General features: G+C 34.1%; 1 protein-coding gene and 1 long non-coding RNA gene across 7 annotated transcripts in view; one reads left to right on the forward strand and one right to left on the reverse strand.

Moving 5' to 3' along the window:
• The window catches only part of tnksa (tankyrase, TRF1-interacting ankyrin-related ADP-ribose polymerase a), a 174,393-nt gene that overhangs the window by 100,271 nt on the left and 48,127 nt on the right, over nucleotides 1-25,995 (forward strand). For all 6 annotated transcript variants that reach the window (XR_015520199.2, XR_015520200.2, XR_015520201.2 and 3 more), the window contains 7 exons: nucleotides 3,101-3,287; nucleotides 7,963-8,084; nucleotides 10,755-10,846; nucleotides 10,958-11,036; nucleotides 22,482-22,653; nucleotides 22,754-22,833; nucleotides 25,284-25,429. Coding sequence is in view for 3 of the 6 variants with exons in the window: in XM_087301060.2 (XP_087157186.1) it covers nucleotides 3,101-3,287; nucleotides 7,963-8,084; nucleotides 10,755-10,846; nucleotides 10,958-11,036; nucleotides 22,482-22,653; nucleotides 22,754-22,833; nucleotides 25,284-25,429 (878 nt within the window). In the remaining 3 variants the exon portion in view is untranslated. The remainder of the gene's footprint in view (nucleotides 1-3,100; nucleotides 3,288-7,962; nucleotides 8,085-10,754; nucleotides 10,847-10,957; nucleotides 11,037-22,481; nucleotides 22,654-22,753; nucleotides 22,834-25,283; nucleotides 25,430-25,995) is intronic.
• LOC147831897 (uncharacterized) lies at nucleotides 9,765-11,085 on the reverse strand. Its single transcript, XR_015520267.1, has 2 exons — nucleotides 10,893-11,085; nucleotides 9,765-10,288 (listed from the first exon to the last, which is right to left on the reverse strand). It is a non-coding gene; the product is annotated as an uncharacterized LOC147831897 (long non-coding RNA).

Consider the following 25,995-nt stretch of genomic DNA (forward strand, 5'->3'; position numbering starts at 1 on the left):
ACTGTAATTCAGATAGTTTTTTTGTTTGACCAGCTACAACTGCAATAAGACATTTTTTCAGTCACATGATTTCTGTTTTGTCACACAGGCTTCTGTGTATTTTCATTGATACCTAAATATTGCAATACAAATCTTATATTTGAATATAAAACAAGTTCTTATTTGCAATAATCGTTATCAATTCTAGTGCATAAATACTCATCAAATCACATCTAGATAGCTTTGACCCCATGCCTTAGGTTATTTTTTAAGACAATCACCTATTGCACCTTTAACAAAATGTTTTTTGTAGTTTTAGTTTACCTCAGCTTTAACAAATAAATCATAACTCTATTGCTCACTTTTTTTTCTGTTTGACAAAAATATATATTTATTGAAGAATTTGGGTAACCAAACAGTTTTGGCTTCCATTGACTTGAAGTTTAAACCATTAAAAAAAATAAAAATAAAGAAAGAAGCCTCCAAGTAATATACCTGCCTTAACACATGTCTCAGTCCAATAAGAACAAAAAGACTTCTTCAGTGATTATTATTATTATTATTTAGTTTTTTGCATAAGCCTTATCTTCAGTGCTAATACAATCTCTCTCTCAAGCCAGACGTTCCTGGGAGTGTGGCCTTTAAGCCCAGTTTCTTTTATTTACAAAGCTGTAATGCGGAACAGTGTGCTCACGGTGTGTTCTCCCCGGCTCACTGTGTCAACAGAGCCCTGCCGTGGAGGCAATCTGTCTCTAAAACAATGTTTGGAGTTTGATACACAGCAGAGCAGAGTATTCACAGCCTCAGGAGAGCTTATCACAATATCAGTCAATATCAGACGCTGCACCCATCTCCTTAAGCCCCCTCAATCATTATATTAGATTTAATGTGATCAGGAAGACAATTATGAATCCTCTTATCATACATGGAGGCATTGTCAATCTAATCTTGATGATTATAAGTTCCTCGGGAGCTTTTGTGGCACTCTTCTCGATTGCATTTCAGAAGAACAACTCAAGCGCAAGAGGGGTTTTATAGGGATAATAATAATCTGTATGTCGTGATACATTGTTTGTTTTCATAAGATGGAAGTGAATGACCACATACTCCCAGTTTACACCTGGTTTAAAGGGTCTATAAATATCTGCTGTCCCTACAATGTGTCTGCCAGTTTCAGTTGAAATACACACTTTAAATTATTAACAGTTTTCTGCAATTTGCTATTCATATATTTTATCTTTTTTATCTATGCTTTCGTAATTGCTTTATCTTATCTTGATTTTTCCAAAATGATTTTTTAAATATTTTAACAGTTTGAAGTGGTATATTGCCTGGATTGGTGGTGTAAATTATGGTTAATAAACTGGTCGTATCATGGGTTTCGTAGGTTGACCATCAACCGTTTTTTTCAGAGTGTGACAAGCTAACAAAACACAATGCTGTCACTCTGATACCAGTTTTATTTTCAAAGAAAATAACAAAGCACTGCAGTGTTTGGGTGTTCTGTGTTTGTCTGAGATAATTAGCCTACCAAATTGTGTATATTACATACAAAGTATAAAGGTGATTGGTTAGTTGTCATGTGACTCTGTGCACTCGCCGCATTCATTCAACTGCGTGCGTCTGGATGGGCGAACTCGTCACACCGCTTATGCACGTAAGCTGCGCACCTCCGTTGGAAATAACGAACTTGCACGAACTGTAGAAAAGACTAGGCCCCTATAAGGCCGCTGTCATTTGCGATCTCCAGCAGTTGTTCTTGCACAGACATGGTGGATTCGCCTGATTTGTTGACAAATAGGCAACAAATCTATTCCTTGGCAGTTTGTGGGTCCTTTACTGGGCCTTTTTCCCTTTGCAAAAAAACTTTCCAAAGGCGTCTGTTTCTTACTCATTTAGCTTCTTATGGGTTAAATTTGGGCGCTTAAATGAGTGAGATGTAAACGAGAGAATATGGTTATTTTACAACATAAAAGATTTTTTTAAAATAAAAGATCGTTTATATGTTCAGATAATAAATAAAATGGAAATAATTAATGATTTCTTGTGCGGGCCGGTACAAATTGATCCACATACCAGTCCACTGCCTAGTGGTTGAGAACCACTGCTGTATCCCACTATGCATTTATACTGCGTTCTGTTTGTGTTGCTCTGCATTAACACTTCTGAAAAACTAGCTAGTAGTGGAGTTTCTATGTTCCTCTTTGTCGAGTTTCATTTTGGAGGTTTTGTTTACATTGGAAATACCTGTCATGCTACCTTACTTTACAAGAAGCTTAAACTTGCTCAATCAGAGGGAGGAACCGGACATGCAACAACCTTAATCAGGAAGTGAACACAAAACAAACGTATTCATCTGGAGCACCTCTACCGGACTCAACACTTGTTAAACACTCAGGCCAACAGGCTTGCTCCTCACTTACTGCTCTCCGCCCCAACCATGCTCGTCAATGCTACAAAGCCAACCAATAACAGTGCTTACATTACTTGTCGTCACAACGTTTAGTCAGGGTCTGTGATATATTATACTGTGCAAAGTTATAAATATAAAGAAGTATAGTATAAATGAACAAGTATAAATCAGCCTTAATTTATCATAAACTGCAAAATTTGACAAAAAAAGACTTAATTTTGGATTGAATATTTAAATGTGGCCACACGACACCAGATATTCATTTTTTTTATTCATTTTATTACATAAAAAATGCAGTCTCAGTTATCTATTCACCTTCATAGTATGGTAGATAGCAACGTGAACTTTGTCTTGTTTTATATAGCATTTAATGATGGAAAGAAAATTGAAAGCCATTTTTATGTAGCTCTATTCCTTTAATCATTTGATTCTATTTACCCCCTGCCTCTGAGTGCGAGTTGATGTCTCTGTCCTGGAGTACTGCCATTTTCTAGAAACGTGTTCGATATCCTTTTCCCTCAATGTTATTAACTCGGCTTCTGTTGCATAGCAGGATCCCTAATAGACAGAAATACATAATCTATGCTAAAACTGCTCTAACTGCTCAAGTGGAACTGCATAATGATCTCAGCGTGTTTGAAAATGGATGTGGAGACTCTGAGTTGGCTCCATCTTTGCGTGTGATCTCATCCTTAGTGTTTTTTTTAGCATGGCGCTTGTGTCAATGCCATGGACCTCTGGCAGTTCACCCCACTGCACGAGGCTGCATCGAAGAACCGTGTGGAAGTGTGCTCACTGCTGCTGAGTCACGGAGCAGACCCCACGCTGGTCAACTGCCATGGGAAGAGTGCGGTGGACATGGCCCCGACTCCTGAACTCAAAGAGAGGCTCACATGTGAGTTTATCTTCTACTTGCATTTACAAAACTACTTAATTTAGGGGTCAGTAGGATTTTGCTGCTCACCAACGCTGCGTTAATCATGTTAAAGTCCACATGAACCAGAAGTTGCAACCGCTTTTTTCATATTATGACGCAGTTCCTAGAGAAATTGAATTTTCAATGAGAAAACAGTGGGTGTGGCTTGTTTTTTATACTACGAGCTGATTGGATGTAGTAAAATAGGCATTTCATTAAGAAAGGTCAGGAAATGGGTTTTAGAAGAATTATTACAACCTGACAGACACCTCCTGCTCACCATTTCTGTTTGTTTTCTAAACTGACAGTTAAAGTATGTTAATCAAGTCCAATACCTCAAAATCAAGTCATCTGAGAATTTAACTGAAAGTAAGTGCATTTTCAGATTTTGATTAAAGATTACAAGGGCAAACATTTGTTTTCCCTAATGACATGCACAAATGTATTATTTGCAACAAAACTAGCAATGTGAGTTAACAAAATAATGTGGTTAATTTTGATTTCGCTTGTACTTTAACTTGTGTTTGGATAACAAATACTGTAATATTGTGAAAAAGTATAATTCAATTTAAATAGTTTTTAAATAATTGAGCTGAATTTCCATTTTCAAGTTAATGAGTTGTTGCTAAAGATAAAAACAATATAAAAATGTTAATCTATAAAAATTGTAACCGAAATTGGAAAAAAAATAAAAATAAACGGGGGCTAATAACTCTGACTTTAAATGTGTGTATATATACTGTTTTTACGACCTCCTCGTTTGAGTGTCGCAACATAAAAAAGCTCAGACAACAAAAGAATATATATGCAACTTATTTATTATATAAAACTAATAGAACAAATCAAGAAACAAACAAATGTCTAGAGAATAATAAAGAAAATGACAATCTTTAACTAAACATATAAATAATGCCAAAAAAACCCATAAGGTTGCCAAAAAAGATGGTCTTGGCACGAGGAAGGCCAAGTAGCCACACAGTCCTCCAGAAGCTAGCACACACTCGCATTTATTTGCTTTGAACCAATTGGTGAGCAACCATGGCACCCAATCAGGATCTGCCACATCCAACTGGAGTCCTGGGGAATATATTTATATACACACACACACACATACATACATACATACATACATACATACATACATACATACATACATACATACATACAGATGGTTGGGTCAGAATTTGGTGCAAGCAACATGAAATTCTCATCATGGATGTACAGCCGACAAATCTGCATCAACTACATGATGCTATCATGGCATTGTGGACCAAAATCTCTCAAAACCATTTCCAGTACCATTAAGGATTAAGTCAGTTCTGAAGGCAAAAGAGAGTCCAACCTGGTACGAATAAGGTGTACTTAATAAAAATGGCCAATGAGTGAATATTAATTAAACAATGTAATACGTACTGTTTTGAACGAATGTGTTGTGTGGGTTTAGTCATGCCTTGATAATGCAACTCCTCCTACCACCATTACATTCAAAACAGCCTTATTTCGCATTGCTCAAGAGTGAATTAATGACAAGAGACCAGGATCTTTCACCAGCACTCAACATAATTGTCATCAGAGCCCACAAAACTCGTCCCACTCGTTCACCTCGCGAATGTAAGTGAGCCAGACTGAACTCCGAGCTCTGAACAATCACATTCTCTCTGGCACACAGACAGACACATCAAGGTTTAGAGAAAGAAAGACGCCTTTAAACAAACAATATTCTCATTGTGCAGTATTGAAGCGCAGAAGCGGCTGAGCTCCAGTGTGCTGATGAGGTTGGCAAGCGACGCTGTTATATATTTTTTCCTGTGAATTCTCCATCTGGCTTCTCCCAGTGTGGGGTGATTGATGCAGATCTGACTCAAACTTTACACTATTTGCTGTGTACAGGTTTTCCTTGATGTGGTATTTGTGCTGGTTTAGGTTTTGGGATTATGCTAGGAGTATTTTAAGATTCAAGTGGCTGTTTTGTAGTGCTTTTGATTTGTTAGTAAAGTGTATATGGGTTAAATTTGGATATTCCTTTAATAATTTCTATATTATTCCAATATTCTGTTGAAATTCTTGCTTCTGATTGGCTCTAAGGTGTGCAGTATAGTAGTTTCATGCACACCTGTTTAAAGTTTTTCAGTTGAGATTATATCTGTCTGTGGTCTGGCCCTCCAACCACCAGTATTGACAACAAACAGAACTCTCCCAAAACCTTTTTTCTGATCTTTTTGAATGAAATGTCTACTTTACTACATCCAATCAGCTCGCATCACAAAATGAAAAAAACTAAATGGTCACAGCTACTGGTTAATTGCGAAGGTTGTTTTGGTCAAACATAATATTACCTCAAACATTAGTAAAAACCATAGTGACTCAGTAACAGTTGCCAGAGCCTTCATTCCTCCATAATCTTGAGAACACAGCTGGAGAAGATCAGCTACTCACAAATACACTCAAAAATATTTGAGAAGGGGTAGCTAATACCTGTTACTATGAGCTGTTAGATATGGCTGTGTCGTTTATACATACACACACACACACACATTATCTCTCTCTGTCTTACACACTCTTTGACTCTGCCTGTGACAGATTTAAGCTAGGAGATATGACGAAACTGATAGAAATTTGGTTAAATATTGCATCTCAAAGAGCATTAAGAGCATTACGGCCATCTGTAACAATAGTTTATATATCTAAAAATAATACTATTTTCATGAGTACAGGTCAGAATATGTTTTTTGATGAAAATTTTTGAACAAATGTTTTTGCCATGCCTAGTGATATTAGAGCATTATTTCACTCACATTTTTATTTTATTTTTTCTCCAGGATGTTTGAAATAGACAACATAACTACATTTAATATGCTATCGTATGCATAGGAAATCACTTTTGTACCTTTTATTTTGATGATTTGACTCATAGTAATGTAAAAATTGTAGTTTTATTCTTTTATTTTTCATATTAGTTATAAAATTAAACTTTATTGTATTTTATTAACACCCACTGCCCCCTCACCTAAATCCAACTCTCACAGTAATGTAAAAATAGTAATTATATAGATTATTTTTCATATTATTTATGAAATTACACTAATTTATATTATATCTACCGCACCCCAACCCTAAACCCAGCCCTCACAATAACGTCAAACTAGTAATTATATAGATTATGTTTCATATTATTCAATTATACAAAATTGTATTTTATTACCACCTATAGCCCCCCAACCCTAAATTCAAACCTTAACATTAATGTAAAAATAGTAATTATATGAATTATTATTCATATTATTTATGGAATTACACTAAATTGTATTTTATTAATGCCTACTGCCACCCAACTCTCACAATAATGTCAAACTAGTATGTTTATTAATTATTTTACATATTATTTCTGAAATACACCAATTTGTATTTTATTAACATCTACCGCCCCAACCCTAAACCCAGCCCTCACAATAATGTCAAACTAGTAATTATATAGATTATTTTTCATATTATTTATAAAATTATACAATTTTTTTTTATTAACACCTACAGCCCCCAACACTATTCAAACCTTAACATTTATGTCAAACTAGTAATAACATTGATTATTTTTCATGTTATTTATGAAATTATACTAAATTTTATTTTATTAACACATATTGCCCTCCAACCCAAAATCTGAACCTTAACAATAATGTAAAAATAGTAATTATATCAATTATTCATATAATTTCTGAAATACACTGAATTGTATTTTATTAATGCTTACCGCCCCTCAACCCTAAACACAACCCTCACAGTAATGTAAAAATAACAATTATATCATTTATTATTGATATTGTGTATGAAATTACACTAAATTGTATTTTATTAATGCCTACCACCCCACAACCCTGAACCCAACCCTCACAGTAATGTAAAAAGTGTAATTATTGTACAGTCAAACAAATTCTGCTGATGTCCAAATCCACAGCTGTATCCCTTCTAGACTTTACCGTTTAAACCTCAGTAGTATCCATAGCAAGGCACAGTGACAGTTGTAGACCTTTTTGTAAACATTGAATGTTTTCTTTGCCAAAATGTTTTCAAAAATGATGTTTGTGTCTATGGTGAATATGGTAATGATATATAAAGATGATATAGAAATGAAATTATTGTCTCCTATTGAATTTCAGTGTTGTAGCATTATAAATCATGAAAACAACACATTCATATAGATGTTTTCTAAATTTAACAGTGTTTTTAAACATTATTTTAAGTCAGTTTAATAATAAATAGTAAATAATTTCTCATTAATTTTAAGAAGTGAATGGGTGGGCGAGTAGGAAGTTCTGCTAAATATCAGCACAGCTTTGTTTGTCTGTGTAAAATTTCCTGCTGTTTTCTTATTCACTAAACTCGTCACGTGTGCAGAAGGAATAATCTTCCCTCTCTGCCTTTCTTCTGAACAGAAGCATAACAAATTGAATGTTCGGCATTAATTTGATCAGGTCAGACGCTTCAGTCATGCATTTTAGGCATCCTACCTCACATTTTAAAGCCTTTATTGCATTGTAGCTGTGAAGCTTCAATTACTTTTTTTCACGCTTTGTCTTGATGAATTATGTCTACCAGTGGCTTCTGTCAGAGCGTCTTGCATCACTTCTCTAAATATTCTCTTTTTCCTCTGGCACAGACGAGTTTAAGGGCCACTCTCTGCTTCAGGCGGCGAGGGAAGCAGACATGACCAAGGTGAAGAAGACTTTAGCTTTGGAGATCATCAACTTCAAACACCCGCAGACGCACGAGACGGCACTGGTAAATCTGTCTGCATTCACTTTAAAGATCGGTGGATGAGGTTAAACATGCAAATATCAATATTCTGTTTTTATTTAATCACTATCATGCCATAATCTATGTAACCACAGAAGGTTTTTAGTTCACTTTATAATGCTTGGGTATAATAGTTCACATTCTACTTTTATTTGACTTTCCTCACTTACATAAACTTAGTGTCCTGTCCAAATATTGTTGGATTGACTGTATATTAATTATTTACTTAGCATCATGCCGCAATAACATCTGAATAATTTTCTTTTTTTTTTTTTGTTAAACCATTGAAAGAGGTAATTAGTAGCATATGTTAAATCAATGAGTCGGACATATTTTTAGACACATTTACATTTGCATTAATAATTTGGCTGACAGTTTTATGAAGAGTGTCTTAAAATAAAAGAACAACAATAAAAGTAATTGATGCAAATATGTTAATCTAATTAGTCTAATATGGAATATTAGCCTGCAAAGAAACGTTAAAAGATTTAAAATAGCAAGGTAGTAATACATTTTCCCAGCATTTAAAAAAAAAATTGTTTCCCACCATTTTTATTTATCTCAATTTTTCTAATGGTTAAACTAGATAAAAAGCATGCAACGTTTGAAACAAAGCAAAAATAAGATAGAATAGAAAAAATGCAAATAAAATAAAACATTTAAGCTAAATTTAGGAATTTTAGATTTCTCAAAAATATTACTCACCCACTATTATATATTATGTGTTATTCTGGATAATTCTAATGTTTCAACTATAATAGGTAAAAGCATGACTAAATACTTTAAATGTATTATCAGTAAAGATGTGAACCTACACTAGTATCATGGTTCGGTTATGATTATCATGCCATCAATTTGATTCAATTCGATACGTTGGTCCATCATGGTGCTAGATGATGCTTTTCATACACAATTTCATATTTTACTCTGCAACACAATATATTTTGTAATAAAATGTATATTTTTTAAATGTAATATTACTTTTATATTACTTAAACGTAAATATTACTTTCTGAGCGTTGTCGAGCAAGTTGTTAAACGCCTATGATTGGTCACGCGCTCAATAGAAAGGGCTGCGGTGTTGCTGTTCACTGATGAGTGACACTGATAAATGGCAGCGGTGATCACAGCTGATCTATAATAGATGCGGGGGAGAAAACTCGCTCTGCAGACACACTCGTGTCTGGATCCACAATTATCACTTTAACAACCAAGGTGAGAGATAATGTCACAACAGCAGGTCAAAGAGGCCACAGTGACATTGAAAGAGAGAAATGGAGTTTACTTTCATTTTCTCTATAGCTGTGAAATAGGGGCTTCTTCTGTAACCTCAGTGTCAGTAAATGACTGTCCAGCAAACACGCAGTGAATTGTGCAGAGTTCCTGCATTTAATTACTCGCGCTCGCCTCCCTCACCATAGTATTCTACCGCGACATACCGCATATAATATAAATGACGTCAGTACATAATAACTGGTTAGGATCTATTACTGAACCACGTTTACAACACAGTGCACTGAAGAAACAATTAATTTTGACACAGCTAATTATCAAATTTTATTCCATTCCTATTGAAGTTAAAACAAGCTGTTACGGCCCAAAATCCAAAACTGACTTTATTGAAATCAGGATTTGAGCCGAACATAAAAGACAAAGACGCTTGAATATGACAAATTGATGTCCACATCATTATATTTAATCTAATTTCAATCAACCTTACAAGAAGAAACAAAAATTAACAGTAAATAACCAGTAGCTGTGTAGGGCAGCTAAACAAGAACTGACTACGACTGTTCTTCCAGCAGAGATCTTGCCTATCTCTCATGAAAATGAATAAAAACAGATCAATCTCCCGGACAACTGCTTTCCTTGTTAAACTAAACAAATAACAAAACGTGACTATGAAAATTAATATCCACTACCTGCTACAAAATTGAACAAAGTGTCCAAATAAACAAACCATCTAAGCAAACTAGTTAACACATTACGAATGCTAAAGAATCATAAGATAACAGAAGCATAACAATGAAAAGAGTGCTATGCAGAGCAATCCTGGTATGCGCAGAGCAGCGCCAGCCAGACAGTGTGAGAGTGAGTGAGAGCCACCATTGCTGTCGGGCTTATATACAGAGACTCCCGATGACGTCACCTGCGTCATCCAATCTGGACAAGAAGTTCTCAAACTCCACCTAAAACTCAGACAAGCACAGAAACACAACACACAACCATACCAAAAGCAAAATATACAGTAAGAAAAAAACTTTCTCAAAAAGAATAAAGCTTTTATTATTTATTTTTACTGTTCAATTTACTGCTTACGTTTTTGTCTCTGTTTCTTCAACTTAAGCTAAACTTTTAATTTGATGAGTTGTTGTAAAGATGCTGTGTATACAAGTGTATTACAAAGCAATTTGCAGATGAACCTTGTGTGTTCATGTCCTCATAGTGTGAGACGACAGACATTAAAAACAAGCATAATACAGTAGAACATGTGTGTGCTCAGTGTATTCCTTGATTTTGTGAGTATATTTAAGTCAAATAATTCACACAGCTGCTAATTTGCAGAATGTTCACAGTGTTTTCTTTCATGAAATTTTTCCTAATGGTGAATAAATGTTTTAAAAGCACTAAGAGAGCCTCTGTCCTGTATTTCAGCACTGTGCGGTCGTTTCACCTCACCCAAAACGAAAACAGGTCACTGAACTGCTGCTGCGGAAAGGAGCCAATGTCAATGAGAAGAACAAAGAGTGAGTGAAAGTGAATGGATTGTTCTGGATTTACGAATGTTTTTACCTTGAAGACTTATAGCAAGGTGTTTCTGTCCTTGTCGTGATCTTCTCTGTTGGTCTGTTGTGCAGCTTCATGACGCCTCTCCATGTGGCAGCAGAACGAGCGCACAACGACATCCTGGAGGTTCTGCAGAAACATGGGGCCAAGGTACACAGCTGTTCCCACATCAGCAGGCGCTCCACATGTTCATTTGAGCTGCCACACACACACATTTACAAACCTGACACTTCACTTCACCTTCACAACTCACTGTACAATCTGCTTGAAATGAGACACTGTTTTTAATGCACCTGTCAATTTTGGGCTTTTTGGCATCTCATCAAATGTTTTGTCTGTCTAATGTACAGAAAACTGTGGAGGCACTAAAGTATGTCATGCACATGATGTGTCCAGTGCTCAGAATCCATAAGTACACCCCTTACAAATCTATCTTTTAAACTCAAATCTGGAGCTTTTCTAACAAAATAACTTATCATAATGGTCCAAAAACCAGTACTCCCAAATTTTTGTTATAGAAAAAAAGTAAAAACTAATTTTAAAAAGAGGATAAATCAAGAGAAGTAAAAAAATTAGAAATTTTGTTAAAATTTTGTAGCCTGTAATTTTTTTTTTTTGCTTGAATTTAAATGTATTATTTTATCTATATATGTTTGGTGACTAAAATATTATTTTAATAAATATATCTGTTTAATAAATCTGTTTTGTTTAAAAAGCACCACAATACATTGCCTATATTCACTGAGATAAAATATTCATTTTCAAAATGGTGTGTACTCAATTATGCTGAGCACTGTATGTTATACACGCACAATATGTACATTCGTAGAAAACATCCAAATACACTTAATTGTTTTTCTTCTCAAGTTATCAGTCTGTAAATTTACGACATAGACATACATAGTGCATGCAAAAGTATCCCATGTGCATGACATAGTATTGCGTGCAAACACTAAAGTCTTCATTATTAAGTCTTTTATATATATATATATATATATATATATATATATATATATATATATATATATATATATATTTTTTTTTTTTTTTTTTTTTTTTTTTGCACGTTACTTTAGGCGCTCTGCAGAATACATCCAAAATACACTTGTGTTTTTCTCACGTTATCGGTATGTGTCTGTAGAGTTCAAATGCAATACAGATGTTGCTCAAAAGTTTTCCTAAAATTATCTATAATTACTGACTTTGGCAATACTTGCACTGATCTGCAGTTTTATTCATATCAATATACTTACTGTTCATATACAGCATTTTACTGGTAATATATATTTCAAATGTTTTTTTATATTTTAAAATTGAAAGGAACAGGAAGTGATAGTGATTAGTAAAGTATTTTATAAATTCTAAACTTAATTGAAGTTGTTGGAAGTTAAAATGTACGCATTTATATATAACAAATGTATGAGTTACTGTAAACTGAATTTAAAGTTAATGTAAAATATTGCAAGATGCTTAAATGTGTTGCGGTACAAATTAGAAGGCTCCTCTAAATGCAGCCCCAAAATGCATCCTTTATTAAATGAAGGCTACAACTGGTGGATCCTATGCATCATCAGACATCCCAGGATTAATTTTTTTGCTCGGGGTGAAGTCTAGGTAGGATACAGCTGCAGGTATGCACATCAATATAGCATCATTTTTGTAGCACTTTATAACAATAATTAATATTTTTACAGTACTGTGATGTTGGGGTGAGGGTAGGCATTAATAAAATACAATTTATTGGGTAATTTAATAAAAAACATAATACTCTGTACAACTACTGTTTTTACATTGCTGTGATGGTTGGGTTTAGGGTTTTGAGGAAGGGGTAGACATTAATAAAATACAATAAATGGGAAATTTTATAATAATGTAAATAATTCTCGTTAACTTCCAGATGCAATCGTATCTGATCTAGCAACAACCTTATCTTAAGATTTAAAATGTACCCACAATTGTAGAGTCACTCATATGTATATAAATATATTAGTGGAATAGAGTAGAGAGTATAAGTAATAACAAAAAAAGCAATCAGATTCAAACAAAGAGCAATAAAATGTTCTGTGATAGTCCTATTTGACCAAACACATGACACAGAACAAGGGTGTTATTTTTTACGGAATACATGTTAAAATGTTTATAAAACGTGAGCGTTAGACAATTACTGTAAGTGTTCAGGAAAAAGATGCAGTCTTTTGAAAAATGACCAAAGGTGAAAGTGAGTAAAATAGATTTTGTGTCTCTTTGGGATGGCACTGCAATATGCTGTTCACTTGCAAAAAAACTAACAAAGGTGTAGAATGTGCCCTCTACAAGCAGAGCTTTTTGTGTTTGTTCTCACCTGAGCTGAGAAAGAAATCAGTTCAGTGGAGCAGCATTTCTGTCACATCTACTGTTGTGTTCGCTTGAGTCGTCACACTCCTGCTGCAAGAGAACAATGAAGAATGAGCACTGCTAACACTGCACTTCTTTTTTTTCCTCAGAGTAATTTGCCTCCTTATCAGTGGTTAACATAATTGACTTTGAGATGGAAGAGCTCATCATCAGTATGGAAGTGTTTATATGCTAACATCTCAATTAACTGACAAACATTCATCACTCTGTAAAAGATACTTTTAGATAAAGGGCTGTGCAGAATGTATGGAGAAAATAGAAAGAATAGGAAGAAAGGATTGAAATAAAGTAAGAAAAAGAAAAAGAGGGAGGAAATCAACAAATAGAGAGAAAGGAGGAAGGAAGGAAAGAGTACAGAAGAAATGATATAATGAATGAATAAATAAATAAGGAATAAATGAAAAAAATAAAGAAAACGAGAAAAGAGGAAAGAAGGTTGGAAAGGGGGAATGAAGGAAAATGCAAAAGACAAAAAGAAGGAAAGTAAAGAAGGGGGAAAGTCGAGATAAGGTTAAAAAGAAAGAAGGTATGAAGGGAATTAAAGAAAAGGGAAGGGATGTAAAGAGAGAAAGGAAGGAATGGATAAGAGAAAGGAAAGGAATAAAGAAAACGATAAAAGGGGAAGGAAGGTAGGAAAGAGGGAATGTAGAAAAAGACTAATGTAAATAAGTAATAAAGTAATGAAAGAAGGAAACTAGAGAAAGAAGGTAAAAAGAAAGTAGGACTGAAAAAGAAGGAATGAAAGAAGGAAGAAATGTAAAGGAAGAATGAAAGAAAAGTGACGAAGGAATGTATGGAAGAAAGAAAAGAGAAAAGAGGAAAAATTAAAGAAATAAAATAAGGAAGGAAGGAAGGAAGGAGGGAATAAGGAAATTAATGAAAAGAATAAAGTAAAGTAAAGAAGAAAGAAGGTAATAAAGGGTGGTAAGTAGAGAAAGAAGGAATGAAAGAAGGAAGGAAGGAAAGATTGAAGCAATGTAAGAAGCAATGAAAGAAAGAAAGAAAGAAAGAAAGAAAAAAAGAAAGAAAGAAAGAAAGAAAGAAAGAAACAGAAATAAAGAGAAAGGAAAATGAGGAATAAAGTAAAGAAAGAAAAGTAGGAAGGAAAGAAAGATGGAAAAAAGGAAAGTAAACAAGAAAGGAATTGAAAGAAAGAAGTAAAAAGTTAGAAAGGATTGATGAAAGAAAAAAAGAGGAAGAAATTAATGAAGGAAGGAATATAAACAAAGAAGGCAATAAAGAATGTATGAAGGAATGAAGGAAGGTAGGAATGAATGAATGAATGAATGGAGAAAGGAAGGAATGAATGAATGAAGGAAGGAAAGAAAGAAATTAGAGAAGGAAACAAAAAATAAAGAGAAATAAAAAGGAGGAAGAAAGTTAAGAAAAGAAGGAAGGAAAGTAGAGAAAGAAGGTAAAAACAAAAGAAGGAATGAAAGAAAGAAGGGATGAAATTATGAATGAAATAAGCAATGAAAGAAGGAAAGAAAAAAGTTAAAGTAATGAAAGTAAGAAGGAAAGAAGAATGGACCAAGGAAATTGAAAAAAGTAAAGAATGAATGAAAGTAAAAAAGAAAAGTAAAGAAAGAAGATAAAGAAGATAAAAAAGGAATGAAAGGAGGAAACTTAAAATAGAGAAAGAAACAAAGAAAGAAAATAATTAAATAAAAACAAATGAATGATTTATGATAAATTAAAAAGATTAGATGAATATTTCATTAAGACAGAAATGTACAAGTATACATAAATGAATACATCTGAAATTAGGATATATAAACAATTATAAAACAGTGAAAAATGAGAATACGATTTGACAAAAATTCTCTTTTTATTTCTACAGTAAATATTGAAATATGAAAGTTAACTTTAGTTGTTTGCATTCTTCAACCAGTGCAGATGGAACTGCATAAAAACTGTATAAATTATGCAATACATCAGAGCAAACTTGGCAGTCAATTCTTTATCGGGCGTGCACAAGAATGAACAATAAAACGGCAATTGCATGATTTATTGTTTCTCATGATTAATAATATGCTGCTTCTGTGCATGGAGCGAAAACCAAACTATTGGCTCAGAGCAGGTAATAAAGAAGAAGTTTTATTAAATTAATATTTTTGTTCAGAAAGGACGCGTTACATTGATCAAAAGTGACAGTACAGACATTTATAATGTAAGAAAACTCATATATAATCAGTGTTTTACTTTCTTTTTATTAAAGACTCTAAAATGGAATAAATGTTTTAACAAAAATATGAAGCAAATGTTTTCAGCATTAATGATAATAATAAGAAGTGTTTATTAGTACCAAATCAGCATATTAATATGATTTTTGAAGACATTTTTGAAGAAATATTTGTTGTCTTTTAGGTTTTTAAAGTGGTTGTACACATCGCAAACCGAATGATTCAGACTAATATCTAAAAAGATAAGATAGAACACATACAAAAAAGCCGGCAATGCTTGACCTGCCTTCAAGCTCTTCTTATTGGCCCACTGCGCTAGAACAGAACTCAAAGGGATTGGTTAATATCAGCTGTCAATTGCTCAGTTCCGATGACAGGGTGCCACAGCCGCGAAAATGTAAAGAGCTGGATCCGAGAGAATAAAAAAAGTCCTGACAGATTTAGTTTTAAAAAACTAAACGTTATTATACCTTCTTTAAACGTTATTTAATCCTTCATTTAATCATCACGATGCTGTCTGTCGTGCGACTGATACCACGTTCACCATCGCTAAAGAGCATGCATTTACTGAGACGAAACTAATATTGCAGCTTATGAAAAGAACGTTATTGCTATTAAGATGACATATGCAAATAATAAGTTATAATGTCATCTGTGCAATATCAGACAGCACCCGTGAGAACATCACAGTGATTATTGTTAACTCAGTTCATCTGATTCACGTCAAGCAGTGCATGCACGGCCGGTGAGCGCATGCAGATTTTTGTTTATTTGTTAGTTTGCCCATTTTTCCTTGATAAGCCCATTTCAGTTAGATAATTCCAGCTTTCAGATCCACCAAAATGGCAGGTGACCGTCAAATCAAGCAGATCTGTGCTGTCAGAAAAAAAGGTGGACATTCATCTTTCTGAAAAAAAAAAACTTATATTAAAAAATCTTTTAATTATTTATTAATTATTTAATAAAAAAAAAAGATTGAAACTGAGTTCCATATTAAAACTAAATTGTTCTTTTCTTTTTACTTGTTTAACTACATTATTACATTTATTTTTTATAGGAAGCTTTTTGGTTTTGAGTATGAAGAAGGATTTGTTTTATTTGCTGCTAGGCAGAAACTCCAGAAGTATGATGTTAGTTTTAAAAATGGCGGTCGCTTTGTTTTCATTCTCCTGGCTTGTATATGCGCTAGTGACGTTTCTCTGTAAATCAGTAGCATTCAGCTGCATGTTTAGCTCCACCTTTTGGTATCATTTTGTCGTGCTACGTATCTTTTGAAAAGGGTACCCAAAAAGTGGTGCGGTACGATTCTCTTTTTTGGTACCTTTTGACAGTGGAAACAGCCATGAAAGCATTCCGTACCACTCAGTGAAAACAGGCCAAAATACTTCCTCTAAAACCTGCCAGCAAGCTATTCGCCCTCTGTGTTTGAAAGTGCTGCGCCAGTTCTGTTTCTAGTAAGTCTTGCACATAAGAAGACTGCGTCAAACTTTTTTTCCAGTGAAAGAGAATAGGTAAACAACCTGCAGCTTCAGACTCACCGCTGGACTTGCTTTGAGAGAAACTGGGGGATGTTTACGAGCTACATCAGTCATGTCATTACCTCTCCAGAGCAGAGAGGGGTAAAAGACTACCAAATCAATGGCACTCTTTCAGAGAGCCAAATCAGATAAGCATCGACTAACTGATCAGGCATTCAGCTTCTGCCTTGGCTGAGAGCATCAGGGCTGATCAGCTATTCTTCAGTCGAGAGACCAGGAGAGCCGATACTCCTGTAAATAATCTCATCCACTGTCTGCCGTCTTTGTTCGAGCCCGGAGGGTTTCTAAAGGGCCTTCCCGTTCATCAAACTTGCGTGTCCTACTTCCACGCAAAGTTGTATCATCCAAAGCTCTGCTTGATTGATGCTTTGTGGCTCTTTTATGCTTGGCTTTCAAAGCTTCACATATGTTTGTATATACCAACTGTCTGGGGCTGAGTAAAGTATGTTTTAAAAGCGATTTAATCGATTTTTAATTAAATTAACGCATATCGATTCAGGAACCCCCAGAATTGATTCTTAATGTGCTTTAGGTTGTTCAGTTGACGTCAGAATTATTAGGCCCCTGTATATTTTTTCCTAATTACTGTTTAACGGAAAGATTTTCTTAAACACATTTTTAAACGTAATAGTTTTAATAACTAATTACTAATAACTGATTTATTTTATCTTTGACACAATGGCAGTACATAATACAGGGTTCCCACACTTTTTAAAGTACATGAAAGTGCTTGATGTTCGCACATATTAATTCAAAGCCTGCAAAGTATTTAAAAACAAACACAGGTCCTTGACAGTGCTTGAATTTAAAGTCGGTGTTATTTCAACAATTGCACTGTGCCACTTTCAAAAACTATTTAAGACAAATCTAAGAAAATCTTAACTTAAAAATCTTAAATTTGAATCTTATACATGAACTATGACAAATATTGCATTTTATCAATACTTCAGAAACTGCATTTGAATATTGCCAGGATTGAAGTCAATTAATTGTAATAAAGTTCTTTGAACTTCACTTTAACCTGTTGTTAAAAAAGGTCAACATTTAAAAAAAAAAATGACTTTAAAAAATCATCATGACATTTTAATGTAAAAATTAAGTATAAGTAAAGGAAGGACTTTCTTGATGCTACTGTATATATGCTGGGACAGTGAATTACAAATGTGCTTGATTTAAAATATTAGTGACCTAAAAAGTCCTTGAATTTAGTGTCCATGAAAGAATGGGAACCCTCATAATAATTTACTAGATATGTTTTCAAGATATTAGTATTCAGCTTAAAATAACATTTAAAGGCTTAACTAGGTTAATTTGGTTAAAGTCAGGGTAATTAGGCTGTAGACAATCAAAGAAAAGATATTGCCCAAGGGAGCTAATAATATTGACCTTAAAATGTTTGTTTTTTTAAATTGCTTTTATTCTAGCCAAAATAAAGCAAATACGGCTTTCTCCAAAAGAAAAAATATTAAAGGAAATACAGTGCAAAAATTACTGAAGTCATTTTGACTTCAACTGTGAGTATTAACTGTACTTCTCTCATCCTGAGGATGTTGCAATCTTTGGAGTTACTCTTCCACTGCTTAAAAAAGCAAATCAAACAAAATGAAATATGTGATAGTATTTTTAAAAATAAGTCCACAAAACCACTGTGGTTTGCCATACTAATTAAAAATAATTATATAGTCCTTATTGGTAATGTATTTGATTGATGTAGCCTTACTAGACCATTTCGAGGGATGCAAACAAAAACAACAGTCCCAACGTATTTCCTGTTATACATTATTAATTTTTAAAGCTTCTGAGAACCCAAAAATGTCCACATATTGGTTAATGATGTTATGATAGCTGTATTAGCATGAAGTTATGATTAAATTGCCTCATCACAGTTATGAAATAGTTTGATAACAAGCAGGAAATGTTCATGGGCCAATGACATGACCACATTGAAATGGTCTACAGTAGATAGTTTTCAGTTACCAGCATTTGTTTAAATATGTATTTAATGTCTGCAAATGTAATCATATCTATATTGAATTGATTCTGTATTGAATCATATTAAATTGTAATTAAAATTGGCACGGTTTAATTAAGAATTGATTTAAATGACCAACTTGCTCTCAATACGGAGCCCTGCAGCACTCCTGAATGATAAATAAATGGAGGCTTGACCTGCCATTACATAAATGGCATTATTCAATCACCAGCGTCCATCTGTTTCAGTACGACCCTTAAGAAACGCATCCGATGGTTAACTGGTGTTGTGACCCAGATCGCTGCCAAACTTCAGCGGCCAGACTTAAATGACATTAATGGACTAGATAATTAGTCAGGCTTGAGGTTCAAAGACAAGTGGCTATTGTAGCTTGTGTGTGTGTGTTTACAGACCATGTGCGAATCAGTAAACAGATGGTGCAGAAGCATTGTGTTAATAAGAAGAGCAAGAAGCATGAAGAATAAAGCTGTCTAAAGTAAACACAGTTACTGTGAAAATCAGCTGACGGTGAGAGCTGCTTATTAGCCGAAGAGCTAGATTGAAATTGGGGGTTTTAATCGAACGGGCAGGGAGAGGTTTTTTGATGTACTGTATTAAATGGTTGAAATGATTGTAGTATAATAAAAAAAAACTCCAATTTAAAATAATGGTCCATTAGTTAATGTTAATTCATGTATTTACTAACATGGACAAACTATTAGTAATACATTTATTCCAAGATTTATTTATCTTTGTTAACGTTAGTTAATGTTATTTAGATTTAATTAGGTTAGTTCATGTTTAGTTTGTGCATTAACAAATTTGGATTTTAATAAAGCATTAGTTAATGTAGAACTATGATTAAGAAATGCGTTAGAAGATTATTCATACTTCGTTAATGTTAGTAAATACATTAACTAAAGGACCATTATTGTAAAGTGTTATCACATATATGTAAACATTAAGGGTTTAGATGTCTCGAGTTATCTTACACTTTACATTCAGAAATCTTTATATTTAAAAATTTTGATTTTTATATCAATTTTTGCATTTTAGGGAGTCATATTAAACTTGATGTTTTATCATTTCCAGTAGGGATATTTTATATTGGCTATCAGTGCTTTCCACACATAGACTTTACTTGGGTGGGCCGCCCAGGTATATTAATGGTTGCCCAAGTATATTTGATGACAGTTTTTTTAAACCAACATTTTAATCCTTTACACTTTTTTTAATATACGTCAACAAACATATGCGTTCGATTAACCGGTGGAAAATCTCCTCTCGCCCTACACATTCTGTACTGCTCATTGTGTATACACTTCCTCATACAGTCTCACGTGCTCTGCAGAGACACACAGAGATGGGCCTTTTTGAGGTTTAAAAATGCGTCTGGCAACTCCGGCTGGTATTTCTAAATCTCCTAAAATGTCAGGGAGTCGACTTTTGCTTTCGCTTTCTAAAGTTGTTGCATTTTTTTCATTACTATTTTATTAAAGACTACTTTCCGCTTGGCTTCACAGCTAACAGCACACATAGCCGCGAGACAGAGAAAAAGTAAATAATAGATTCTCTAACCTAAACGATTTAAAAAAATACTCGGAGAGAATGAAATGACATCTAAACTGTCTACCAAATATATGTACACTATATAGATGATCAATCAACTCATTTGCCCTATTTAAATAATTAACACTTTTTTATTATAATTATTAATGAATTATTAACAAATATTATCCATTTTATAGATATTGGCTGTTTTTATAAATTTTTTCTATAATTTATTTCTCATTTGGTGTTTGTTAATAGTTTGATGTTAATATAATACAAATGTTATACACATCTAAAATGCTATTGCAGTACTTTTCTAAATGTCATGCCAATGAAGCAACCTGAACTTGAGAGAGAGGAAGAGTGAGATTGCAGAGAGTAGCGTAAATAACTTTTTTTTTTCAAGAGCCTTTTTTAGAAACTTTAACCCATTGAAAAAAAGCGGTGTATAACAGTATCATAATAAACAAAAGTATTATTAAAAATCACATTTTATCACCATGGAAAAGGATGTGTTTCAATCCAGCTACCACCGCCAGTATATTTTAAACCTCTGTGAAGCACTGTACTATAGTGTTGTAATATTTTTAAACCAAATTGGAATAAACAACATTTTATGTAGATTTTTTTGCTGAAATTAGGAACAGAAACCAAAACCAAAACAGCAGATATAAAGGTCATGTGAACCTCAAGATGTAGTAAAAAAAATGCACATAGTATGTATCTGACCCAAACTAATAATCAAAACACATCTTAAAGGGATAGTTCACCCAAAAATGAAATTGATCTCATCCCTTTCTTTTCCTCATGTGGTTTTAAACCTTTGAGATTACTTTTTTTTTTAAATATTCAAGAAAAGAAAGAAACTCATTTGTTTTGAACAAGGGTGAGTAAATGAAGCCAGAATTTCAGATTTTGGGCGAACTATCCCTTTTTTAATTCTTCACTTTTGCCAATTGGTGAAGTTTTTTCTAGCCGCTGTTGCCGCTGGCTTGCATGGTTCGGGATCTGTAGAGCTGCGTATCGATGGATTTGCTCTTCAGTGTTTGGACTCTCAGTATTGATTATTAAACCACTCTGAACTGAGCTGAACTGAACTTAAACTCTGAAAACCGAACTACACTGTTTTAATTTACTATGATCTTCTATGTGAAGCTACTTTGACACAATCTATCAATTGTAAAAGCGCTATACAAATAAAGGTAAATTGAACTGAATTGAATTACCAGATGTAAGCAAAGAATGTAGCCTTTAAGCGTTCATTGATCAGTGTTAATTAATGAGCTTCCTCAAAATACAAAGCTATAATCTAAACATTTATTTAATAAATTCATCAGATTTGGTTGTGTTAGGGTTTTGTCATATTTACACCACAAATTAGCCACAGAAATGCTTTTAAAGTTCTATTCATTAGTCTTTTAACACAGATTGTTTAATGCAGCTCAGAGGTGCCATGAATGCATTTACACAGTAATTACAACTGATTAAAACTATGCCCCAAGTTGGGTCAAAGGAGGTTAGGCTTGCATTGTTTAGGCAGCATTATTTTGATCAGTCACTTTAAATTAATTAGCAGCTTTAAATTAAGCATATGCAAAAAAACACCTCTTGATATAAAGGGTTCACATTATATGCAATTCACATTCTCAATAAAGCGTATTTTTGCTGAGAGTTTGAAAGTCACAAGTTTCAGACAGAATAATGAACTGCAATCATGCCATACTCTAAACCGCACACAGTAGCTCCCTTTTTTTTTTCTCTCTCACTGTGCGGTGTTGATAGTCTTTGAAGGAGCGTAGACGTTTCCCAGGGGCTCGTCTGATTAATTCATATTTGTGTTCATTTCAAAAGAGGCCTGGTTTGCTTACAGCGCCGTCTCACTCTGTGTTCTGCGTTCAGATGTGCACTTTCAGACTGCTTACTTCCTTCTCCATCTCTTTTGTTTGTTTGTTTGTAGATGAATGCTGTTGACACACTGGGTCAGACGGCTTTGCACCGGGCGGCTCTGGCTGGACACTTACAGACATGCAGATTGCTGTTGAGTTATGGAGCCGATCCTGCCATCGTCTCTCTGCAGGGCTTCACAGCCGCCCAGATGGGCAATGAAGCTGTACAGCAGATCTTAAACGGTAGGGATTGAATCTGGGGTTTGGGTTTGTTTATATGGGCTTAGATGTTATACGTGAACAGTTATGGAAATGCACAGTAATGTATGCTCATGTCTGTTAGAAAACATTCCAGTAAGGAACTCAGATGTGGATTATAGACTCTTAGAGGCAGCAAAAGCTGGAGACTTGGACACTGTGAAGGTGAGAGATGCTTTTATTTGGGTTTAATATTAAGATGGTTCATTTGTTGTCCAGCAGTTAAGGATTAAATAGGGGTTTGGAGGTGAGAAAGTAATTCTCTAGAAAGAGAAATTGTCCTTATTTTTTCTTTTCTTTTTTGCAATAATAACATTATATAAAATTAAATAAATAATATTAATATATCGATGACTTAAATAAATAGATAACTTGTTTAAAGTAGATGTCTTTTTGTAGCGCTATGTTAATAAAAACTGTTGTAATGGTTATTACAAATATCCACCAGGTTACATGGGGAATAAAATATATCTGCAGTTATGGATATTGAACTTCTATTTAGGCTTTTGTCTGAACAAAAAAAAAAAAAAAAAAAAAAACACCCAAAACTGAATGGGTTTAGATTCTTTATGCCAATGTAACTTTTCAGGGATGCAGCTTTAATGTGTTTTGTTTCTAATGCATGACCTTGAACAGGGCAGATGTAAGATAACCTTCGACTGTTTTGTGTGTATGTGTGTGTGCTCAAAAGAATCGCTGAGCCAGCATACACTCAAAGGTATCCTTTTACATACACTTCAATCTATGTTTGGAGGTGTTTTTGCCATACAGCTGATCTTTGAACCTTTTCTTTGACAAATAATATTTTACAAAAATATTTAGCTGCAGTTATTTTTAGGATTGATACAAATAATTTTTAGGCACCCAGTTAGCATATTATAATTATTTCTGAAAAATTTTGTTACGTTTAGACTGCGAGTCCATCGGAGCGTTGTTTTTTTTTTCTTTTCCTTGAGCTGAATGTTTGGATTCTGTTTTTTTCAATGGTAGCGCCACGTTTTTTGAGTGCTTGCAGTGTAGCGTGGCACTGATCGGGCATTTTACAGTCAGCGATGAGTGTTTGCTGTTATTTTCAGCCATTGCATGTTGAAAATGCAGCGTTTATCAGTGTCCCTTTTGAGTTAGCCATCAAATCATAGTGGAGGAGGGGCGGGACTATACCGCACAACTGTCTCCACCACCACAACAACTGTAAGGGCAAGAAACGTTAACAGTTTTTTTTTTTTTCCCCCAGTTTTTTTATTTATTTATTTTTTTTTTTTACCAGCGTTTGCATTTAGGCAGTGCAAAAACCGTCTGGTGGATACACAGCTTTAAGGCTGAAAATACTGAAAATGCAGCTTTACCTTCTCGGGAATAAATGATAAAAATAATAAATAATATATTTAATTCTACATTAATGTAATAATATACAAAAATATTAGTGTTGGGCAAACATAAATCACGTTTAAATGCTTTAAAAATTGTGTTACTATGTTTATGTGATACATACATGCATAACAACAAAACTCTACAAAACTTTTATGTTACATAGATATTTAAATTTATATATAATTTGTATCCTATGCATATATATACATCTTATGTGTAAATATAAATTCACATAGATTTTCTCAAATATAACTGAAAGCTTAAAAGGGCTATTCATTTTGACCTTAATGTTTTTTAAAAGATTAAAAACTGTTTTTATTCTATTCCAAATTATTATTAATTTATTATTATTCCTCATTGTTAAGCATTACCTCTACATTAACAGACATTAATAACCAGTTTATAAATACTAATGCGCTATTCATGACTAGTTTTGTATGTTTTGTTCTGTTCTTGACTTTTTTTATGTGCCTGCCAATTGTGTTTTCAATGATTTATTTATTTTTTTTGTGAACAATTGTTTTGTGAACAATTGTAATAAAAAATGTCATTCTTAATATTGCAAACTATTACATATCAATCAAGTGTTTTTGTGTCATTGTTCTGAATGTAAATACAAATCTTTTTTTTTTTTTTTTTAACAAAGCCAAGTTCAGTCATTTAAGCTGACTCTTAAGTCAGAGGTGCCCAAACTCGGTCCTGGAGGGTTGCTGTCCTGCAGATTTTGGCTTCAACTTGCCTCAACACACCTGCATGGCTGTTTTAAGAAAGCCTAGTAAGAGCTTGATTAGCTAGCCCAGGTGTGTCTGATTGGGGTTGGAACTAAATTTTGCAGGACACCAGCCCTCCAGGACAGAGTTTGGGCACCCCTGCTCTAAGCCTTCCAATCTAAAAGTTTCTAACCTCAAACTTTTGATTGGTAATGTAAGCCTGAAGATGGTGATTTAGAAACAGACGATAAAAATGTCTGTACGGATGGATGCCTTTGATGCCATCTGATTCTTATTATCTGAAAGCCTCATTATGCGTAAAGTAATTAGATCAGAGCACCAATTACACTTTTGTCAGGCAATTAATCAGAATCTCTATTGACGCATACCCTAACGCTGGCCTGCTACCCTATAAAAGCAGATCAAATGAAATTATTTCTGCTATGTATTTATATCCGAGGGAAAGTTTTGCATTTGCAATATGAAAATTTGCATAACGTTTAATTGCATTTTCTCTTTTTTCATCTTCTGCAGCAACTTTGCTCCCCTCAGAATGTGAACTGTCGTGATCTGGAGGGTCGTCACTCCACGCCGCTCCACTTTGCTGCCGGTTATAATCGTGTGGCCGTGGTTGAATATCTTTTACACCATGGTGCCGACGTCCACGCCAAAGACAAAGGGTGAGACTTCCTGCTGTTCAGTTTAGAGTACACCCAATTACAAGTGATAATTCATGCAAAAATGAAAATCCTGGCATCATTTACTCATTACTCACTTGCTACAAACCTGTTTGAGTCTCTTTCCTCTGTTGAACACAGAAGAAGATATTTAGAAAAATGTTAAAAACCTGTACCCATTGACTTCTATTGTATCTCTGTTTAATGGTTAATGGAAGTTAATGTTTACAGATTTCCAACATTTCAAAATAAATAGTTTTGTGTTCAACATGAAAAGAAAACTCATAAAGTTTTGAAGGCAACACGGTGGCTCAGTGGTTAGCACTGTTGCCTCACAGCAAGAAGGTTGCTGATTCAAGTCCTGGCTGGGCCAGTTGGCATTTCTTAGTGGAGTTTGCTTGTTCTCCCTGTGTTGGCCTCCTACTCCGGTTTCCTCCACAGTCCAAAGACATGCGCTATATGTGGATTGAATAAATTAAATTGGCCGTAGTGTATGTGTGCGGATGAGTGTGTATGGATGGTTCCCAGTACTGGGTTGCAGCTGGAAGGGCATCCGCTTGTGTAAAACA

The sequence above is a fragment of the Danio rerio genome, chromosome 21 (assembly GCF_052040795.2).
Source record: "Danio rerio strain M-AB ecotype USA chromosome 21, GRCz13ab, whole genome shotgun sequence".
Lineage (NCBI taxonomy): Eukaryota > Metazoa > Chordata > Actinopteri > Cypriniformes > Danionidae > Danio > Danio rerio.